General features: G+C 37.0%; 1 protein-coding gene across 2 annotated transcripts in view; it reads right to left on the bottom strand.

The window, feature by feature from the left end:
- The window catches only part of Gucy1a2 (guanylate cyclase 1 soluble subunit alpha 2), a 276,470-nt gene that overhangs the window by 45,558 nt on the left and 205,895 nt on the right, over positions 1 to 25,017 (bottom strand). For both annotated transcript variants that reach the window (XM_021206936.2, XM_029543056.1), the window contains one exon: positions 19,022 to 19,165. In XM_021206936.2, coding sequence (XP_021062595.1) covers positions 19,022 to 19,165 — 144 coding nt within the window. The remainder of the gene's footprint in view (positions 1 to 19,021; positions 19,166 to 25,017) is intronic.

Here is a 25,017-nt window from a genome sequence, read left to right as displayed (position 1 = left end):
AACAACAACATGAACTAACCAGTACCCCCTGAGCTCGAGTCTCTAGCTGCATATGTAGCAGAAGATGGCCTAATCAGCCTTCATTGGGAAGAGAGGCCCCTTGGTCTTGTAAACTTTATATGACTCAGCACAGGGAAAGGCCAGGGCCAAGTAGTGGGAGTGGGTGGGTAGGGGAGCAGGGGCGTGGGTGGTGTATAGGGAACTTTAGGGATAGCATTTGATATGTAAATAAAGAACATAATAATAAATAAATTTAAAAAAAACATCTGCAACTAAATGATAAGCCATAGAAAGGCTGATACAAAGTGGGTGGTGCCTAAACCACACAAAGACTCAATAAAGAAAAAGAATTTAAGACCAATTTCCATTAGAAACATTGAAACAAAAATAATATAATGCTTGCAATCTGAATCCAGCAACATATCAAAAAGCATGAAGATGTAGGCTTCATCCCAGTAATGCAGGGATGATTGAGTATACAATAATCTATCAATATAATCCATCATATAAACAAACTGAAATACAAAAGCACATTATAATCTCATTAGGTGTTGAAAATGCCTTCGAAAAAATCCAATACTCTTCCATAATAAAAGTCTTAGAGATCAGGGATAAAAGGTGCATAATGATCAACAACAAATTAAATGGAGGGAGACTTAAGGTAATCTCAGTATAATCAAGGAAAAGATGAGGCTGCCCTCCTTCTCAGTATATATCCACTATATTACTTAAAGTTTTAGCTAAAGCAATAAGAAAATGAAAGGAGACAAAGGGGATAGAAATTCAAAAGAAGTCAAAGTTTGGGTATTCACTTGATGATAAGATAGTATAGATAGTTGCACTAGAGAACTCTGACAGCTAATAAACACCTTCAGCTAAGTGACTGGATACAAAATTAACTCCCCCAAAATCAGTAGCTCTAGTATATAAAAACAATCTATGCCCCAGAGTTGACACTGAGCCACAGCTCTCCATAACGAAATCCTAACCAGAGAGAGCTGGTATCCCAGAGGTGCTGACACACCAAAGATCTCAGGAGCACAAGCCCACAGGAGGGACAAGTAACCATCAGACCAGCAACCATCAGAGATAACCAGATGGCGAGAGGCAAGCACAAGAATATAAGCAACAGAAACCAAGGATAATTGACATCATCACAACCCAGTTCTACCACTAGGATAACTCAACACACATGAAAAGCAAGATTCTGATTAAAATATCACATCTCATGATGATAGATAGAGGACTTTAAGAAGGACAAAAATAACTCATAAAAATACAGGAGAACACAAGTGAGGAAGGACATAAGAAATACAGGAAAGCACAAACTGGGGAAGGAATTAAACGAAGCAATCCAAGATCTAAAAATGTAAATAAAAACAATAAAGAAATCACAAAAGGAGACAACACTGGAGGACAAAGATCAGGAGTCACAGATGCAAGCATCACAAACAGAATACAAGAGATAGGAGAGAGATTCTTAGGCATGGAAGATTCCATAGAAGACATTGACCACAGTCAAAGAAAACAGAAAAAGCAAAAAGCTCCTAATTCACAATTTTCAAAAAATCCAGGAAACCAAAAAAATGAGCAAACCTAAGAATAGTACATATAGAAGAGAATGAAGATTCCAAACACAAAGGGCTGACAACATCTTCAACAAAATTACAGAAGAAAATTTCCCTAACCCAAAGAAAGAGATGCCCATAAACAAACAAGAAACCTACAAAACATCAAATAGATGGGATCAGAATAGAAATTCCTCCTGTCACATGATAATCAAAACACCAAATGCGTAGAACAAAGAAAGAATATTGAAAGCAATAAGGAAAAAATGGTAAAGTAATATATAAATGGAGACCTGTCAGAATTAGATCAGGATTCTCAAGAGAGACTCTAAAAGAGAGAAGATTTTGGGCAGATGTTATACAGACCCTAAGAGAACAGAATGCCAGCCCAGTCTATGACATTCATTAAAACTCTTTATTACCATAGAGGGAGAAACCAAGATATTACATGACAAAACCAAACTTAAGCAATATCTTTTCAACAATCCAACTCTACAGAGAATAGTGGAAGGAAAATTCCAACACAAGGAGACAAAATACACCCAAGAAAAAGCAAGCAGGTAATCTCACAACAAACTCTGAAGAAGAGAGTCACATAAGCATAATTCTACTTCTAACTACAAAAATAACAGGAAGCAACAATCATCGGTCTTAATATCCCTTAATATAAATGTATTCAATTCCGCAATAAAAAGACATATACTAACAGACTGGATATATAAACAGAACACAGGGTTTTGCTGCATACAGGAAACAAACCTCAGTGACGAAGACAGCATGTACCCCAAAGTTAAAGGCTATAAATTTTTGTCAAGGTAAAATGTCCCAAGAAGCAAGATGAAGTAGGAATTCTAGTATCCAATAAAATCACCTTTTAACCAAAAGTTACCAAAAAAGATGGGGAAGGTTACTACATGCTCATCAAAGGAAAAATCCACCAAGATGAGCTCTCAATTCTGAATAATTATGCCCCAAATGAAGGGCACCTACATTTATAAAAGAAACATTACTGGAGCTCAAAGCACACACTGAATCTCACCCAATAATAGTAGGAGATTTTAACATTATACTCTCACCAATGGATATATCATGGAAACAGAAACTAAAAAGAGACACAATGAAACTAAGAGAAGTTATGAACCAAATGGACTTAACAGATATATTACAGAGTATTTCACCCTAACACAAAAAACGTATACCTTCTACTTAGTAACTCATGGTACCTTCTCCAAAATTGATCATGTAGCCACACACAAAACCATCCTCTACAGGCAGTGGTGGTGCAAGCACTTCCCAGCACTTGGAAGGCAGAGGCAGGTGGATTTCTGAGTTTGAGGCCTGCCTGGTCTACAGAGTTAGCTCCAGGACAGCTAGGTCTACACAGAAAAATCTTGTCTCAAAAAACAAGAACAAAAACAAAAAAAAAATTCATCCTCAACAATAAAAGAAGATTGAAATAATCTTATGCATCCTACTAGAATACCACAGACTAAGACTGGTCTTCAACAACAACAAAAACAACAGAAAGCCCACATACACATTGAAGGTGAACAAAACTCTTCTCAATGATTACTTGGTAGGGGAAGAAACAAAGAAAGAAATAAAAGACTTTTTAGAATTTATTGAAAATGAAGGTACAACATCCTCAAACTTATAGGACACAAGGGAAACAGTGCTAAGAGGAAAACTCATAGCTCTGAGTGCCTCAATAGAGAAATTGGAGAGAGCACACAATAGCAGCTTAGCACATCTGAAAGTGCTTGAGCAAACAGTAGCAAATATATCTAAGAGGAGTAGAGGGCAGAAAATAATCAAACTCAGGGCTCAAATCAACCACGTAGAAACAAAGAATTGACAAAACCAGGAGTTGGTTTAACCATAGGGCACAGAGACAGGATCCAAATTAGAAAATCAGAAATGAAAGGGGAAATATAACCACAAAAACTGAAAAGATGTAAAAAAAAAAAAACATCAAATCCTACTACAAAAGCCTATACTCAACAAAACTGGAAAATCTGGATGAAATGGACGATTCTCTAGACAGATACCAGGTATCAAAGTTAAATCAGTATCAGACCATCTAAAGAGTCTCATAAATGGCTAAAAAAAAAAAAAAAAAAAAAAAAATAGAAGCAGTCAAAAGGCTTCCAACCCGCCCCCCCCACCCCCAATCCCAGGATCAGATGATTTTAATGCAAAATTCTACCAGAACATCAAAGAAGACCTACCACAAATACTCTTTAGACTGTTCCACAAAATAGAAACAAAGGGATCATGACCCATTACATTCTATGAAGACACAGTTACAGTGATAACTAAACCACACAAAGGCCCAGAAAGGAAAGAGAGCTTCAGGCCAATTTCCCTTATGAATATTGATGTAAAAATACTCAATAAAATTCTTGCCAACCAAATCCAAGAACACATCAAAATGATCATTCACCATGATCAAGTAGGCATTATTCCAGTGATGCAGGGATGGTTCAATATATGGAAATTCATCAACATAATCCACTATATAAACAAACTCAAAGAAAAAAACCACAAGGTCATCTCATTAGATGCTGAAAATCCATTGACAAAATACAACACTCCTAAATGCTAAAAGTATTGGAGAGAACAAGAATTTAAGATCCATACCTAAATATAATAAAAGCAATATACAGCAAGCCAGATATGATGAATCTAATAGAATAGAATGTGGGAAAGAACCTTGAACACATTGGCATAGGGGAATATTTCCTGAACAGAACACAAATGATTTATGCTTCAAGATCAAGAATCGACAAATGGAACCTCATAAAATTAAAAAGCTTCTGTAAGGTGAAAAACACTGTCAATGGGACAAAAAGTCAACCCACAAGTACAGAAAATATCTTTTTTTTTTCTTTCAATTTTTTATTAGACATTTTCTAACATTTTCAAATGCTATCCCAAAAGTCCCCTATACCGTTCCCCCACCCTGCTCCCCTACCAACCCACTCCCAGATCTTGGCCCTGGTGTTCCTCTGTATTGGGGAATATAAAGTTTGCAAGACCAAGGCACCTCTCTTCCCAATGATGGACGATGTGGCCATCTTCTGCTACATATGCAGCTAGAGACATGAGCAGTTTGTATTATAATAATACAAACTTTACTGCCAAGGTGAGGCTATTAAGGTAAAAGTTTAAAATGGGTAAATAAGATGATATTTTTGAAAAAAAGAAAAATTTTGTAAAAGATATGGAAGAACCATGTTTTTCAATTTTGACTAGGTATTTACTTCATTTACATTTCAAATGCTATCCCAAAGTACCCTATACCCTCCTAGCCCCTGCTCCCCTACCCACCCACTCCCCCTTCTTGGCCCTGGTATTCCCCTGTACTGGGGCATATAAAGTTTGCAAGACCAAGGGGCCTCTTTTCGCAATGATGGCTGACTAAGTCATCTTCTGCTACATATGCAGCTAGAGACACAAGCTCTGGGGGTGCTGGTTAGTTCATATTGTTGTTCCACCTATTGGGTTGCAGACCCCTTTAGCTTCTTGGGTACTTTCTCTAGCTCCTCCCTTGGGGGCCCTGTTCCATCCAATAACTGACTGTGAGCATCCACTTCTGTGTTTGCCAGGCACTGGCATAGCCTCACAGCTATATCAGGGTCCGCTCAGCAAAATCTTGCTGGCATATGGAATAGTGTCTGTGTTTGGTGGCTGATTATGGGATGGACCCTTGGTAGGGCAGTTTTTGGATTGTCCATCCTTTTGTCTCAGCTCCAAACATTGTCTCTGTAACCCCTTCCATGGGAGTTTTGTTCCCAATTCTAAGAAGGGGCCAAGTGTCCACATTTTGGTCTTCCTTCTTGAGATTCATGTGTTTTACAAATTGTATCTTGGGTATTCTAGGTTTCTGGGCTAATATCCACTTATCATTGAGTCCATATTATGTGAGTTCTTTTGTGATTGGGTTATCTCACTCAGGATGATACCCTCTAGATCCATCCATTTGCCAAGGAATTTCATAAATTCATTGTTTTTAGTAGCTGAGTAGTATTCCATGTTGTAAATATACCACATTTTCTGTATCCATTCCTCTGTTGAGGGACATCTGGGTTCTTTCCAGCTTCTGGCTATTATAAGTAAGGCTGCTATGAACATAGTGGAGCATGTGTTCTTATTACCAGTTGGAACATCTTCTGGATATATCATTCACATTAATGCTTTTTCCAGTTTACTTTCCAGTTGTAAAGGGAGGTTCTACAAAGAATAAAAGTAGCAAAGTTACAAGGCAAAGCTTGAAAAATATTCACAACTATCATAGTTCTGCAAGAGTAAAACAAGGTTTACGGTCCAGTTAATTTTAGAAGGTATACATTCTTTTTTTTTTTTTTTTAAAGATTTATTTATTATATGTAAGTACACTGTAGCTGTCTTCAGACACTCCAGAAGAGGGCGTTAGATCTTGTTACAGATGGTTGTGAGCCACCATGTGGTTGCTGGGATTTGAACTCGGGACCTTTGGAAGAGTAATCAGGTGCTCTTACCCACTGAGCTATCTCACCAGCCCAAAGGTATACATTCTTAGCAGACATTTAACTACCATAATTGTGCATTTTTTTCCTCAGTAGCATACATACGTTTCAAAGAATCTAAAGATTAAAAAAAAAATAAAGCAAGAATCAAGCAAGAACAGTGCTGAGATAGAGTGTGGTTTCAGAGGTTCTTGGCAGCTTCATGTAACAGGTAGGACTGTACCCTACCTGTCTCCTTACTCAAATTTCATATGTTGAAATTCCAGTTCTTGGAATCTTGAAATGTAACTGTGATTGGAATAGGATCAATTCAGATGGAACTGTTTACATGAAATCACACTAGAGCAGTACAGTTGATAGCCCGCTTAGCCATTATGACTCTTACAAATAGTAGGCACACATACAGGGAAAATGCCATTATTATTGTGGTGGTGCTAACCAAACCACACAACTATGAAAGCCTAGAACAATCATTTCCAAGAATCTCTAAAGTAAGCACACTCATGCCATCTCCTTGCTCTCAGACTTTCAGCCTCCATATTTATGAGACAGTGAAGAGCTTTGGACATCACAGCAATCCATGTGAATAGTAGACCAAGAAAAGCAGAAGATCAAGAAGTAATAATTAGAGAAATTCCAGAACGCATTCAGATGCCTGGCTTTGAGTGGTTTTCTGGGAGGTGGTACTTCATGGATTCACAGCAGTTTGCTAATATTTAAATGACATTTGTATACGCATGAATTTTGTCACTGGTCATATTTTGTCCCATTAGAATTTATTAAGCCTTATGAATAGTATTTATAACTTGATATTCAGAGAAGATTCACAAAATTGTATTATACTAAGTAATGCTATTGACATGAATATGTGTGATAACAGATAGAAAAAAATCACTTCTGTAGATGTACCATAGTCTTAATTGACTTAGTATTTTTCCTTTGTTTTCTGCTTTTTGTTTTTGTTTTTGAGACAGGAAATTACACAGGGCAGGCTACCCTTAAATTGTCTATGTTGCTGAGAATGACCGTGAACTCCCAGTGTACTTCTATCTACCTCCTGAGGGAATCACATGACTATAGGCATGCATCAGAACACTGTTTATGCACTTATAAGGATGAAATTCAGGGCTTTCTGAATGCTAGCCACACTCTCTAACAACCAACCTACATCCTTATCCCATTACTATTTTTAAAGCCCATTATTATTTTGTCAGATATAAGGGAAAACAGGCATGGTAGTCCTGAAGGTACTTATTTTTGTTTCCTTCTACCCATTTCAAGGCTAACCAGAGCCTATCAATAGAAATAATAAAGATTAAAAGAAGTAATTTATTAGCAGCTTTTCCCAAAGTGCTATATATACATGATAAGGGGTTTGTAGGTGGAATGAACAAGAAAATTTCTCTGAGGAACACATTAATAGTTTTGAGAAAAATTAACATGAAACAGCGAAAGTGGTAACTCTAAGAACAGAACAATAATTCTTGATATTTATAATACCAGTGTCCCAAGATATAAATATCTGTAGTAGTTTACATGAGGTATTGAGAAGAAAAGGAATATACTTTTGTGTTTAGGTCAAATGTTCTATAAATATTTGTTAGGACAATTTGCTTCATAGCTTCAGTTAGCACTAGGATTTCATTGCTTTTGTCTGAATGATGTATCTGTTGGTGAGAGTAGTCTTCAACTATCAGTGAGAGTCAAATATGGTAATAATATTGTTTCTTTTTTTTTTTTTTTTCAAACTTGGGTGCCTTTGTGTTTGAGGCATAGATGTTATTCCATCTTGGTGATTTTTCCTTTGATGAGTAAATAGTGTTCTTCCCTATCTCTTCTAACTGGTTGTGGTTTGAAATAAATTCTGCTAGACATTAAAATGTTCACACTCACTGGTTTCTTAGGTCCACTTGCTTGGTATATTTTTTCCAGCCTTTACCTTGAGGTAATGTGTGTTACCTTGATTTTGTTGTATGTTCTTGGATGCAAAAGGATAGGTTGTATTTTCATATGATGAATTGGGGGAAAGTGAGTTGGGGGAAAATAAATTTGTGGTCCATTGGGGATGAAGGTCTTAGAGAGAAGGGAGGAGGAAATTTTTTTCTACAGGACTGGGAATGAGACTGAGGTATTGGATCTAGGGGGGGCAGAAGGATTGGTGTGCTTCAACCTGTTTGTTTCCCTTGCAGGAGCAGCCTTTCAGTTAACAGGGCATACCTGATGGGGTTGAGGACTGAAACAAAGGAATGAGATTGGGGAGGGAAGATAGAAGGGGACGCTCTGTGGGAACCACAGGAGATAGGGATGGAAGGCAAGCAGAGAAGGCTACCATAGGTGTTCTGCTGAAAAGCTGGGCATGAGACTGGGAGATTGGATCTAGTCTAACAGGTAAAGAGAAGTCAGTCTACCAGGTTTTCTGTTAGACATGTCCTGTAGATTAGCAGGACATCCCTACTGAAGTATGGGGCTGAAATATAGTGAGTGAGTTGGGGGAGAGTGGTTGGGTGGTAATCATCTATGGGATCCACAAGAGACATGGGCAGTGGAATGAGGGGGCATGTGGAAGGCTATAGCTGGTGTTCTGTAGCATAGCTAGATATCAAAATCCTATATTTAAATACTTTTCTTTATTGCCTAAAAAAGATGTCCTCCAAATAGTACAACTTAAGAAAGGTTTTTACTGTTAGTTATTCACAAATGAATTAGCTGAACTACTATACAATTGTCCTTTTGTGAATTAATTTTGGTCCCACATTGGATAAACTAATCTACCAGGAAAGAAACCAGCATTTTGTTTCCTGTTCCATATATCTAGAACATTGAATTCACCGTCAAATTGCAACCATGCCCATGGGTTTTACAAGCAATAGCAAAGCAGAAATCCAAGGAATTCAGGTAAACACATTTGAGTATAGAATTTGGCTTGAAATGGCCATGTGAACAATGCCATCATTGGATAGAAATATTTGCCTGAGGCAGCAATAAACATTAGTATAGAAATCTACTGGAGCATACTGATAGTTTTTCCAACTTAAACAGACATTAGTTATTTTTATCAGATGTCTAAAGACATAAACAGTCCTTAAAAATCAATGTTAAAAAGCAAAGTTTCATCCAAATTGCTTACTTACTGATATGTCATGTGTATGCCTCTTATAGATTGTGCACCTTGAAAATTTGGTATGAACTTTACAGGATGCGCGTTTTTCTACTACAAGTCAAAGAGAAAACCAAAAAACTATTGATAATCTTCATTGTCATTTTGAATGGAATTAGAAAGACACTCTAGCATACCGTCCATTGTTCAGTTGTCCTGGACTGAATAAAAAGGAGAAAGCAAACTGAGCACCAGCATTAATTTTTCTGTACTTCATGACTTTGGCCACAACCTGACCCTCTGGCTCATAGATTTGGTGCTATGCCTTCTACACTATCATGGACAATTTCCTATAGAATGGCAAATCAAAATAAACTCCTTCCTCCTTAACTTGCTTCTTGTGAAATATTTGGTTACAGCAAAAAGTACATAGTACAATATCTCCCACTGCAGGAATATGAGCACCACAATATATCATAATTTCAAAGGATTGACACAGTATGAATTCTACCTCATTATACTTTTGATAGCAAAGGTGTTCATTTTTTCTCACATATTAAAGGCAAAAATGAATACAAACATATTTCAAATTTTCAAAAGGACACAGTTCAGATTTTGTAATTTTAGACAAAGAATCATATGAGAAAAATAAGAGCTATGCAGTGCAGTACACTATTAATTAATACACGTACTTAAGCCAAATTATTCACTTAAACATATAGTAAATGTTGTGGCAAAAATGTGACTATATTGGTATTCAAACCAAAGCACAGGAAAGGTACTAAAAGGCCCCTCAAAAGATGTAATGTTAGTTTAAAAAAGTAAACTACTCTGAAAAGATATAATGATCATCAATGTAAAAGCAACTTAACAAAATTCTTTACATTCTATAGTCAATGGCAAATTCAATTTTATTGAATATATATGTATACACACACACACACACACACACACACACACACACACACACACACACACACATACAATGTTACCAGTGTTGGAGTAAAAGACAGTGTTTTCTAGGCTAAACACTTTCAAGTCAGCTTAATCAACTGATCTATTTTCAATACCTATTATTAAACTCATTTTGATTTATTACATTTCCAATTGAAATTCTGTGGAAGCTAATTGGTCCAATTACTTTCTATTTACATTTCATAGTCATTACTTTGAATCAGAAAGCTCACTTGTAGAAATTTCTGTTATTGTAGTTTTGTTTTGTGGTCATGGTTGTAAAAAAGAACTCTGAATTTCATAACCAAAATATTTTATATAATGTTATTGTCAAAAGATTTGATGCTTCTAGTAATCTAGAAAATTGTTTTGTCATGTGAGTTTATAGGAATTATCTGCTGATCATTAATTACTACTTTATTATATAAGCAAAACATTATGCTGCTTTACTTAAAATGCTTGTCAGTTTAATTTTAAGAACCTGCAAAAGTGAGAAAATGTGATTCACAAGAATTTACAGTAATGTAAATTCTACAGATAATAAACTAAATAAATAATTAAGAGTAATCCATGTACATATTAAAGCAATATAAAGAAATGAAAAACTACACAGATAAAAATTAAAAATGCATACTTCTAAACTAACCAGTATGAATAGTTTTCTATCCTGACTTTTAATAGCACAATTTTTATGAGTAGATTTTTATCAATTGCTAAAAATTGAGAACCATTTTAATGAAATTCATTAAAGAAAATAAAAGTATAGAAAAGAAAATCTACTTTAAGAAGCCTAGTATAGGGTTACTAATGGGAGTAGCAAACACAGAATGAAANACGCACACAGACTAAAGGGAAGAGATTGATCTGTAGCCTGTGGCAGGAAACATATGTAAAGGTAGAAGAAACAGAATGTGTTTTGTTGTTCTTTGTTTGTTTGTTTGTTTGTTTTTTCTTTCCATGTCTGCATTGTTAAAACAAATGAACATGGGATATCCNTTATTTGACACAGCTTTTACATCAACCAATTAATTAAACAAAATAAGTTCAATGGAATACTGGTGCTTGAACATTTGTGTGGCTGATTCAATTTTTATCCAAACATAATATTTCCATTTACTATTTGGAAATCTCATACGATGCATCTGGAGCACACTCACTTTCCATTACTGGCTCCTATGAAATGTATCACATACAATTTATGTTGTCCATACACTCATTGGAGCATGGTTAAATTCCTGTTTTTCAGCCCCTTAAAGATAAGTGGCTCATTTCCCATGCCTCTACCAGAAGCTGACAACTGTGAAGAGTCAATGACTATGAAGAAATTTAGTGTTTTTTAACTGAATAGACTTAAGTGACCAGATGTTTTGGTATTGTGTAGATAGAATTTTAAATTACCAGCCCCAAACTGGACAATAAAGGAAAAGGCAGATTAGTATTTGGCAAACAAGCAGTTTGGTCTATAACTCAATTTTACAGTTTTGCATATTAGAGAAATCCAGTAAATGCTTGCTAAGTGACTGGTTAAAATATCTTTCAAGCATTGTTTGTGGTTATTGTAAATACTGAAGTTATATAGAAGTACTCTGGAACGGTGGATAATGTTGTCCCTAGAAGTACAGTTTAATAAATGAAAATTAGAGTGGCAGCAGCTTCCTATCTCTCTATGAATTATTGAGCACAGAGACCTCTGAGACCCCCAAACCAATGTCACCACTATACTTGGTTGTCTCTAAGAACTAGATAGATTGACATTCCACATATTCTGGTTATTTGATAGAGAAATCAAGCTGGAATTGAGATAGAAGCTTTTATTTTTTATACCACAGCTAGGAAATATATATCCATGAACATAATAGTGATGTTTGTTATAGGGGTAATCAACAACTTTCTGATTAGAACTGAAATCGGCTATGTAGAAAGGTACTCATATCTGATACTATAAAGCTGGTCAAAAGCCTACATGGCTAAGGAGATCTTACAACATAGTGGAAAAGCTTCTCTTGGTTCTTTTGTTAAATAGATATGATGTGTTCATCAAGTTTTCTTCTAAGTCATTATGTTTATCACTAACAAGATGTTGCTATCAACATTGTTAAAGAAACTTCTCTTTGCAAATGAAAAACAATAACTGCAGGGATAACTGCATAACTGTGAGGCAGTGGGCTATGCACAGACAACCTAGTCCCCCATTGACCAAAGGTCTGAAACCACAGCAGCTGTTATTACCTAAACAATATCTACATAGGATTAAGCCCATTAACATCCTATCATGAAGGGTTCGGAAACTTAAAAGGTCCATGTCTCTCTGGATTCTAAGAAAGGGAGAGAAATTATATTCAGTGGTGTAGATACTGGTATGGTTGTCATGCTCTTATAAATAACATTTCATGAGATTATCAACTTTACTGCTCCACTGAAGACCCCACCTTCGTCTAAAGGCCTCTCAGGAATTCTGCTTCATGCAGGGCAATAGGTGAGGGACTCTCCCAGTCAACTGTAGCAGCTGGGACCCTTGAGGAGCACAGCAAATTTGGGACCCATTCTGCCCCCGAAATCCCACCCCATTTCTGACCTGTGCCTTCCACTCTGGCAGATTATCTGCTTGACAGTTCCTCTGAAGAACCCTGCAGTCTGGAGGCCTCCCAGGAGAACAGCTGAACACGGGGCAACAGCTTGACTGCTTCTCTGAAGATCCAACAATCTGAACGCTAACCAGGAGGCCTACTTTAGCCAGGGCCACAGGCCTCCCTGGAGATCTGCAACAACCCAGGGATACAAGGAGACAGGCTCCAGAAAGAGACACCTAAGCAGCCAGCTAACACCAAAGATTACCAGATGGGAAAGGAAAGGACAATACCATAAGCAACAGAAGCCAATGCATTTGAGCATCATCAGAAGCCAGTTCGCCCAACACATCAAGCCTTGGATACACCTGAAAACCACTATGTTGACCTAAAATTCTATCTCATGAAGACATTAAGTCCTTTAAAGAGGATACAAATAACTCACTTAAAGAAATACAGAAAGTACAGGTAAACAGGTAAGAAATCCTTAAAGAGAAAACAAATAAATCCTTTAAACAAATACAGGAGAAACACAATAAAATAGGTGAAGAAATAGAACAAAACAATTCAAGATCCAAAAGTAGAAGTAGAAGCAATAAAGAAAAAACAAATGAAGGCAACATTAGAAATGGAAAACCTAGGAAAGAGATCAGGAACTACAGATTCAAGCATCAGCACCAGAATACGAGAGATAGAAAAGAGAATCTCAGGCATAGAAGATACCCTAGAAGATAAAGACACAATGGTCAAATTAAAAAGAAATTCAAAACATAAAAAACACCTAACCTAAAAGATCAGGGAACTCCAGGAAAAAAATTAAAAGACCAAATCGAAGAATAATAAGAATCAAAGAAAGCAAAGATTTTTCAGAACTAAGGGCCAAAAAATGTCTTCAACAAAATCATAGAAGAAAACTTCTGCAACCTAAAGAAAGAGTTGACCGTAAATGTACAAGAAGCCTGTAGAATATCAAATAAATTAGACCAGAAAAGAAAATTCTCCTTTCACATAATAATCAAAAGACTAAATGCTCAGAAAAAAAAAAGAAAATTAAAAGCTGTAAGGGGAAAAGACTAAGTAATATATGAAGGCAGAGTTCTCAGAAATATACCAGACTTCTCAACAGAGACTCTAAAAGCCAGAAGAGCCTACAGAGAGGTCATGTAGTCCCTAAGTGAACACAAATGCCAGCCCAGGTTACTATATGCAGCAAAACTCTCAATTAGCATAGATGGAAAAGCCAAAATATTCCAGTACAAAACCAAATTTAAACAGTATCTATCTACCAATCAAGCCCTATAGAGAATTCTAGAAGGAAAGCTCCAACACAATGAAGGTATGTACAAGAAAGGAAAGAAAATCAGTCATTTCACAACAAAAGCACATACACATAGCGACACCTACAAAAAACAAAACAAAACAAAACAAAACATAACAGGGAATACAATCATCTGTTTTTTTACATCTCTCAATATCAGCAGACTCAATTCCCCAATTAAAACACATAAGCTAACAGACTGAGATGCAAAGAGGATCCAGCATATTGCTGCACATAAAAAACACACCTAAATAACAAAGACAAGCAACACATCATAGTAAAAGCCTGGGAAAAGTCTTCCAAGCAAGAGGTCCCAAAAAACAAGCTGGAGTTGCCATCCTAATATTCAATAAAATAGACTTTCAACCTAAAGTTATCAAGTGAGATGGGAAAGGACACATGATATTCATCAAAGAAAAAAGCCATTAAGAGAAAGTCTGAATTATGAAGATCTATGCCCCAAATGCAAGGGTGCCCACATTCATAAAAAACTTTAGTAACACTCAAAACACACATTTAACACTGCAAAATAATAGTGGGAAACTTCAACATCCCATCAATGGACAGGTCATTGATACAAAAACTAAACAGAGACACAGGGAAACTAATGGAGGTTATGAACCAAATGGATTTAACAGATATATACAGAATATTTAACCCTAAAGCAAATTATTATACCTTCTTCTCAGCACCTCATGGAACCTTCTCCAAAATTGACCATATAACCAGACACAAAAGAAGGCTCATTTGACAGAAGAGTACAGAAATAATCCAATGCATCCTATCAGATCCACACAGACTAAGGCTACACTTCAATAAAACAAAACCAATAGAAAACCAACATATCCATGAAAACCGAACTCTCTCCTCAATGATAACTTGGTCAGGGAAGAAATTAACAACTTCCTGGAATTCAATACAAATGATGAGATAGCATACCCAAACTTATGGGACTTAGAATTGTGAAATCAGTGCTCCTACACTAGCAACTTAACAGCACACCTGAAAGCCCAAGAACAAAATCAACAAACAGAAAAGTGGAGTAAAAGTCAGGAAATAGTTAAACTCAGGGCAGAAATCAACCAAATATAAAAGAGAACTATGGAAAGAATCACCAAAATGAAAAGCTGGTTCTTTGAGAAAAATCAACAACAGAAAATGAAGAAATTCTAAAAATCATCAGATCCCATTACAAAAGCCTCTACTCAACAAAACATTTAGAAAAATCTAAATGAAATAGATAATTTTTCTATACAGATACTACATAACAAAGTTAAACCAAGAGTAGGTAAGCAGTCCAATATTCACTAAGGTAATAGAAGAACTCATTAAAATCCTCCTAACCAGAAAAGGCCCAGGGTTAGACTACTTTAGTGCAGAATTTTACCAAGCATTCAAAGAAGAGTAAATAACACTCCTTAAATAATTCCATAAAATAAAAATAAAAACAGAACAAACCTTACCTAATTCATTCTATGAAGCCACAACTACTCTGATACCCAAACCACACAGACTCAACAAAGAATGAGAACTTCAGACCAATTTCACTTATAAATATAACAAATAAAATTCTTGGAAACCAAATCCAAGAATACATCAACAGCATAATTCACTAAAATCAAGTAGGCTTCGTGCCAGGGATGCAAGGTTGGTTAATATGCAAAAATCCATTATATAAACAAACTCAAAGAAAAGAATCACATCATCATCATAGTAGGTGCTGAAAAAGCATTTGATAAAATACAATATTCCATCATGTGAAAAGAATTGGAGAAATTGGGAACTCAAGGCCCATATTTAAACATAATAAAAGCACTATGCAACAAGCCTATATCAAAACAAATGAAGAGATTCTTGAAATAATCCCACTAAAATCATGGACAACAGAAGGCTGCCCACTCTCCATGTATCTATTCAATATAGTACTCAAAGTTCTAGCCAGAGCAATAAGACAACAAAAGGACATTTAGGGGATACACATTGAAAAAATGAAAGTAAGATTATCCAGGATACAGGAATCATCATTCCTGACCTCAAAATGTACTACACAGCAATAATGATAAAAACTGCATAGTATTGGTACAGAGAAAGACAGGTTGATGAATGGAGCAGAACTGAAGACCCAGAAATAAATCAATTCACTTATAGACACTTGATTTTTGACAAAAATGCCAAATATACACGATGGACAAAAAAAGCATCTTCAATATATGGTTTTGGTCTAACTGGCATTAGGTATGTGTTTCTAAAAATGAAAATAGACCCATATTTGTCACCTTGTACAATGCTTAAGTCCAAGGATCTCCACATAAAACCAGATTTAAAAGAAAGAGTGGGTAAGTGCCTCGAATTCATTGGCATGGAGTGCAGGCTTTAAGATCAAGAATTGATAAATGGGACCTCATAATACTGGAAAACTTCAGTAAGGTAAAGGTCACTATCAATAGGACATATCAGCAACCTATATATTGGGGAAAAGTCTTCACTAGTGCCATATCCATAGTGGGCTAATATACAAAATAAAAAGCATGCAAGAAGCTAAACTAAAAACAAACTAACAAAAAACAACCGAATCAAAAATGAGATATAGCGCTAACAGAATTCACAACAGAGGAATCTCAAATGGATCAGAACCACTTAAGAAAAATCTTCAAAGTCCTTAGTCATCAGGGAAAGGAAAATCAAAAGGACTCTGAGATTCCACCTTACACCAATCAGAATTGCTAAGACCAAAAACATCAGGTGACAGAACATATTGTTGAGAATGTGGAGAAAGAGGAACACCACTCCATTGCTGGTGGAATTGCACAGTGGTACAAACACTCTGGAAATCAATTTGGTGGATCCTCAGAAAATTGGAAATGGTTCTACCTGAAAACCCAGCTATACCACTCTTAAGTATACACCCAAATGATTCCCCACCATACCACAGGATCACGTGCTCCTCTATGTTCATAGAGATCTTTACTGTGACAGGCAGAAGCTGAAAATAAACCAGATATCCCTCAATGGAATAATGGATACAGAAAATGTGGGTTATTTACACAATGAAATAATACTCAGCTATTAAGAAGGACATCCTGAGTTTTGCAGGCCATGATGGGACTAGAAAAATTTGATCCTGAGTGATCTAACTCAGATCCAAAAGGACATGCATGACACATACTTACTAATAAAGTTATATTAATTAAAAATATATGGATTGCCTAGCAGAAGGGCCCAAGTGAAGATACCTCAGTTACACTTGGGAGAGAGAATAAAGCAATCTCAGGGTATAGAGGTTGGGGAGAACCTGGGCGGGAGAGGGAACATGGAGAGGAAAAGGGGAACATGGTCAGGTACGGGGGCAGAGGAGACAGGAGAGAAGCCTTGAGGGCCAGTAGAATGTACGGAAATATGAAATCTTGGTGATAGGGGGAGTGGAGAATGTGAGGTAATCTCTAAAAAGTACCAGAGACCTGGAACGTTAGGGATGCTCAGGGATCAAAGAAAGGGAATTTAGTTGAAATTCTCTACAGTGTGTAGAGTTCACGTCCAATAGAAACACATCAAGTGGACAAATGGGGCTACCATTTCATAGTCAAAAACTATGACCTAGAATTGTTCCTGTCTAAAAGAACTGCAGAGACAAAAATAGAGAAGAGACTGAGAGAAAGGAAGTCCAGTGACCAGCCCAACTCGGGATCCAGGTCAAGAGAAGGCTCCAAGGCCTGACATTATTACTGATGCTATGGTATGCTTACAGACAGAAGCCTAGTATGGCTGTCCTCTGAGAGCCCCAGCAAGCAGCTGAATGAGACAGATGCAAATACTTACACTCAACTATTGGACTAAAGTTGATTTGAAAGTCTGGAATAAACTGAGCAAGAGGGGGACCTAGAGGAAATCTAGTTGTCTCAACTAATCAAGACCCCTGAGATCTTTCAGACACTGCTCCACAAACCAAGCAGCATAGAGGAGCTGGTCAGAGCCCCTGGACTCATATAAAGGAGAGAACACCCTGGTATGGCCTCAGTGGAAGAAGACCCAAGACACTCAAGAAAAGCCTTGAGGGCCCAGACAGTGGGGAGGCCTGGAATGGTAGAGGGACATCTTCTGGAGACAGGGTGAAAAAGTGAATGTGATGAGGAACTGTGGAAGGACAGACCAGGGAGTAAGTACTGGACCGTAAAAGAATAAAAGTAATTAAAAACAAAGCAAAGACGCACAACTTTAACAATTTTAAATGAAAAAGTTATTTGAGTGCTTAATTTGCAGTACCCAGGAATTAGAAACATACACATTTGTGAACATTTTCTTCCCTGGTAAACCAGTGGTTAACAATCTTTTCTATAAGTTTTTTCTTGAATTCAAGCATTTGTCTGAGTATGAGGTATCTATTTTTCAAGGATATGCAATTCTGTTACTATTCACTAGATTTTGGCAGTAATGCAATTAGATTAACTCAGTCACTCTTGGAGACTGCCTGTACGTTGCAGGGAGCCATTTATTTGTACAAGATATTAATACTACTAATAAATTGCATTACCCAGATGGTAAGTCTGCTGCTGTTTTTATGTTTCTTTGGTAGATGTTTCTAAGAAGCAAGCTCTACAACACACATACACAAACACCCACACCCACATACACACAAATCACAAAACTCTGAGGTCCAGAGCCTCATGAGGAACACTGGACTCTTTTTTTCTTTTATTATTGCTTTGGCTAGATCTCAGGTTTTGATCTTCCCAATCATTTTAATGTAGTAATTTATGCACTGATATTAAGGTCTTCACCTTGGTCAACTCCTTCCACTGTTTCTACAGTTCATGGTAAATTTTATCCCACATATTTTTCCTGTTTTGAACATTCTGGCCTATGAATTAGCATTAATCATTCCCTGACCTGTCTAGGCTTACTAACTATAGGAAGGAGAATTCAGAAGGGAATTTCTGAATATCAACTACCCTTGCCCAGAAAGAGGTTCATTAAAAGGAGTATTTATTTTTACATCGGCTTGTTAAGGTTACCTGAATGGGTCTTCCATCAGGAGTCAGAACTTCTTCTGAAAGCTCCATCATCTTTAAGGCCATCAGAGCAATGGGCTTTGCATGGCATAGGCTTTTCCTGTGCAGTCCAGATGCCACACAGTATGCGTCCCCTATTGTTTCCACCTGCAGTAATCAGACAAATCAAATGCAAACATATAATGAGTCAAAAATAAATGATTAGTGATCTGCAGTCACAAATGATGCTGAAAAAATGTGTCAAAGAAGCATCAATAAGTTAACCAACTGAGTGTAATCACAACTGAGTATAATCACAGTTGAGTTTGCAAACAGACAAATCAAATACTGACAATCTCACTCCAGGTTACTCATTATCACTATAGATGATCATTGAAATTAGGAATGTCTGTAATATGATTATTCCTCCAAAACCAGGGCTGTCAATATTTTACCTAGATGGTAGTCAAATGATAACCTTTTCAAGAGACCTAGTAGTTCTTTGGAAAGCTTTTGTCCTTATCTTCAATTTTCCTACATTCTCAATTGCCTGAGACTTGTACATTGCAAGCATCTGTAATTTGATGTCAAGTCTGCTTTCACTAATTCTTAATAATTATGATACTAAAAAGTATTAAATTTATTTTTCATGTCATTAATCATTTAAGCATTTTATATACATTAACTGATAATTAATGAAATAAACCAACATGAGAAATCATTATATTTTATTTAAGAAATGAAAAATAGAAGGTCAAAACAGTGACAACTATATAATAAAATAAATAAATATCATTCTTTTTAAGGTATTCTTCTGGCTCAAATCTAATCCGATTGTCGGGCTTCATTCTAATTAGATGTTGCAATTTATTTATTCATTTATTTAAAATATTTATTCAATAATAAATGCCTCATATATCCAAAACTTTGTTGTGTGTCCTTGCATCAGATCTAAAGATCCAAAATCAGGCCATAGAACAGTATGTACTGTGATCCATTGAGCTTACTCCCAAGCCCTGATCCTTATTATTTTTACATATTTTTAAAATTTTGATTGGCTCCCAGCTATGTACTTTGAAATTAATTTGTGCTCTTTTTTTACAAATCAAAATGGAAAGTTAGTAATTTATTCATATGAATTACCTGGCTTTCCAGCCATTTTGAACATTTAACTTCTTGGTTCACAACTTTTTAGAATTTCTGTCATCATTAACTTCATTAGCATTTACACAAAATTTCCAGAAAAATATAGACGTTTCTAAACATGCATTTCTATAATTTGTACTACAAGACTTATAACCCATAAAGACAGCGTGGGGATCTTCCGCGAAGACCTGGCAGAGGGTCCCAAGGTCCCCAGAGGACTCTTCATGCTGCAGGCCCCCTAGCACACCCAGGACCTGGTGAGTGGAAAAGCAATATCAGTTCCAAAGAATTCCAGAGGGTCTTGTGCCAGCAGGAATAGGGACAAAAAAATCCCACCTGATCAGAGGCTGGATTCTTTCCAGTTGGGGCCAACCACGCACCATCTTTAGCGCAAACCTGGCAGAGGGTTCAAGTTTCCCAGAGGACTCTACACTCAGCAAGTCCCCTAGCACACCCAGAACCTTGGGATCATTTGAGAGCAGGCTGGGACTCTTTCCAGTTGGGGCCAGCCACACACCATCTTTAGTGCAAACCTGGCAGAGGGTTTAAGGTCCCTAGAGGACACTACACTCAGTGGGTCTCCTAGCACACCCAGGACCTTGGAATCACTTGAGAGCAGGTGGGCTGCAGAAGCAACAGAGCTTCTTGGACAGGGTCCCTTCAGACTTTCATTCTCAGCCAGGAGGCAGGGCTGAGACCAGACCCCAGGGCACCTTCCTTAACAGAGGAGAGTCCTCCAGGGAGGGCTCTGACCCCAGGACTCAGAAAGAGGATTAGAGCCAGACTTCTGGACCCCGTTCCCTGCAAGAGGAGAGCTTGCCTGTAAAAAGTGCTCTGACCACTGGGACTCAGGTAAGAGTTGGACTCCCAGGAGTGCTGACAGAGGCTAACAGAATCACAGGAGGAACAAGCTCCAGCCAGAGACAGCTAGAACATCTAACACCAGAGATTAACAGATGGCAAAAGGCAAACTTAAGAATATTACTAACAGAAACCAAGACCACTGGGCATCATCAGAACCCAGTACACACACTACAGCAAGTCCTGGACACCTCAACATACCCAAAAAGCAACACTTGGATTTAAAATCATATCTCATGATAGTGGTAGAGGATTTTAAGAAGGGCATTAATAACTTACTTAAAGAAATACAGGAGAACACTGCTAAACAGTGGAAGCCCTTAAAGAGTTATGGGAAAACACTGTTAAACAAGTAGAAGTCCTTAAAGAGGAAACACAAAAATCCCTTAAAGAATTACAGGAAAACACAACCAAACAGGTAATGGAAAAACCATACAAGATCTAAAAATGGAAGTAGAAATAATAAAGAAAACCCAAAGGGAGACAACTGTGAAGATAGAAATCCTGGGAAAGAAAGCAGGAACATTAGCAACAGAATACAAGAGATGGAAGAGAGAATCTCAGGTGCAGAAGATTCCATAGAAAACATGGACAAGACACAAGTCCCTTCCGTTCAGTGCCAGCACTAGGTCACCGTGGGCACAGAATCGGAGGACACCCTCTGTCCCCAGAGGACTCTACACAGGATCTTAGGATCAGTGGAACACAACACCTGTTCCCAACCAATTGTGATGGGCATCTGACAGCAGGAACAAGGAAACTGCAGCCATGCCTGGCCAGAGGCTGGGATTCCTTCTGATAGGTACTGGTTTACCTTTGTTTTGAACAAACCAGACAGCTCCATGGTCCTCAAAGGAGCCACCACATCCAGGCACTGTAACATGCCCAGGATCTTAGGATAACAGGATCACAGGATAACAAGAGCTTGGTCACACCAGTATTTCAGGGTCTCAGAGGAAGCTTGAATGCCAAGAACTCTGACACACAGAATCTCAGGTTCACAGGAACCAAAAATCAAAGGATCACAGAGAAAGCTGGACTATGAGGATTCCTGAATCAACTGGGATTATACGAAGGACAGGCTCCAATCAGATATATTGTGGGCAACAAGCACTTAGGATAATCAGATGGCAGGAGGCAAGTGTAAGAACAGAAGGAACAGAAACCAAGGTTACTTGGCATAATCAGAACCAAACTCTTTCAGCATAGCAAGTCCTGGATACATCATCACACCAGAAAAGCAAGACATGGATCTAAAGTCACTTCTCATGATGATGATGGAGGACTTTAAGAAGAAAATACAGGAAAACACAGGTAAAAAGCTAGAAGCCCTTAAAGAGAAATCACAAAAATCCCTTCAAGAATCACAGGAAATCACAACCAAACAGGTAATAGAATTAAACAAAACCATCCAAGATCTAAAAATGGAACTAGAAATAATAAAGAAAACCCAAAGGGAGACAACTCTGGAGATAGAAATCTGAGGAAAGAAATCAGGAACCAGAGATGTGAGCATCAGAAGCAGAATACAAGAGATGGAAGAGAGAATCTTAGGTGCAGAAGACTCCATAGAAAACATGGACACAACAATCAAAGAAAAGGCAAAATGAAAAAAGATCCTAACTCAAAACATACAGGAAATCCAGGACACAATGAGAAGACCAAATCTAAGATTAATAGGTATACATGAGAATGAAGATTTTCAACTTAAAGGGCCAATAAATACCTTCAACAAAATTGTAGAAGAAATCTTCCCCAACCTAAAGAAAGAGATGACCATGAACATCCAAGGAGCGTACAGATAGACTGGACCAGAAAAGAAATTCCTCCTGACACATAATAATCAGAACAACAAATGCACTAAAAAAAAAAAAATCAGAATATTAAAAGCAGTAAGGGGAAAAGGTCAAGTAACATACAAAGCCAGACTATTAGAATTACACCAGACTTTTCACCAGAGACTATGAAAGCCAGATGATCCTGGACAGATGTTATACAGACCCTAAAAGAACACAGATACCAGCCAAGGCTACTATACCCAGCAAAACTCTCAATTACCATAGATGGAGAAACCAAAGTATTCCATGACAAAATCAAATTCACACAATATCTTTCCACAAATTCACCCATTCAAAATATAATAACTGGAAAACACCAATAAAAGGGCAGAAATTAAGCCCTAGAAAAAGCAATAAAGTAATCCTTCAACACATCTAAAATAAGACAGCCACAAGAACAGAATCTCAATTCTAAGAACAAAAATAACAGGAAACAACAATTACTTTTCCTTAATATCTCTTAATGTCAATGGACGACATTACCTCCAAAAAAGACATAGTCTAACAGATTGGAAACACAAACAGGACCAAACGTTTTGATGCTTACAAGAAACCCACCTCAGGGAAAAAGACAGACACTACCTCCGTGTGAAAAGATGGAAAACAATTTTCCAAGCAAATGGTGTGAAGAAACAAGCTGGAATAGCCATTCTAATATTGAATAAAATTGACTTCCAACCCAAAGTTATCAAAAGAACAAGGAGGGGCACTTCATACTCATCCAAGGTAAAATTGTCCAAGATGAACTCTCAATTCTGAATGCCGATGCTCCAAATTCAAGGACAGCCACATTCATTAAAGAAACTTTAGTGACGCTCAAAGCACACATTGCACATCACACAATAATAGTGGGAGACTTCAACACCCCACTCTCATCATTGGACAGATCCTGGAAACAGAAACTAAACAGAGACAGAGTGAAACTAAGAGAAGTTATGAAACAAATAGATTTAACAGATATCTGGAGAACAATTTGTCCTAAAACAAAAGGATATCTTCTTCTCAACACTTCATGATCTCTTCTCCAAAATTAACCATATAATTCGTCACAAAAAAGTCCTCAACAGATAGAAACATAATGAAATTGCATCCTATCAGATCTCCACAGAAAAAGGCTGATCTTCAATAACANTATAAACAATAGAAAGCCAACATTCACGTGGAAGCTGAAGAACACTCTACTCAATGATATCTTGGGCAAGGAAGAAATAAAGAAAGAAATTAAAGGCTTTATAGGGTTTAATAAAAATAAAGCCACAACATACCCAAATTTATGGGACACAATGAAAGCAGTCCTAAGAGGAAAACTCATAGCTCTGAGTGCCTCCAAAAAGAAACTAGAGAGAGCAAAAACTAGAGGGTTGACAGCACACCTAAAAGCTCTAGAAAAAAATGGAAGCAAATTCACCCAAGAGGAATAGACTGCAGTAAATAATCAAACTTAAGGCTGAAATCAACCAAGTGGAAATAAAAAACTATTCAAGAATCAACCAAACCAGGAGCTGGTTCTTTGATAAAATCAATAAGATAGATAATCCTTTAGCCAGACTCAGTAGAGGGCACAGGGACAGCATCCTAATTAACAAAATCAGAAATGAAAAGGGAGACATAATAACAGAACCTGAGGAAATCCAAAAGATCAACAGATCCTTCTACAAAAGGCTATACTCAACAAAACTGGAAAAGCTGGATGAAATGGACAAATTTCTGGACAGATACCAACGTTAAATCAGGATCAGATTTATGACTTAAACAATTCCATATCCCCAAAAGGAATAGAAGCAGTCATTAATAGTCTCCAAACCAAAAAAAGCCAAGGACCAGATGGGTTTAGTGCAGAGTTCTATCAGCCCTTCAAATAAGACCTAAATCTAATTCTTCTCAAACTATATCACAAAATAGAAAAAGAAGTTACTCTACACAATTCATTTTATGAATTCACAATTATTCTGATACCTAAACCACACAAAGACCCAATAAAGACAACTTCAGACCAATTTCCCTTATGAGTAGCGATGCAAATTATTTAATATCATTCTTGCTAACCGAATACAAGAACACATCAAAACAATCATCCATCATTCTAGGGGTGCAGGGACAGTTTAATATATGGAAATCCATCAACGTAATCCATTATATAAACAAACTCAAAGACAAAAACCACATGATCATCTC

The sequence above is a fragment of the Mus pahari genome, chromosome 10 (assembly GCF_900095145.1).
Source record: "Mus pahari chromosome 10, PAHARI_EIJ_v1.1, whole genome shotgun sequence".
Taxonomy (NCBI): domain Eukaryota; kingdom Metazoa; phylum Chordata; class Mammalia; order Rodentia; family Muridae; genus Mus; species Mus pahari.
Note: the sequence above shows the minus strand (reverse complement) of the source record. Positions and strands in the feature narration are given on the sequence as shown.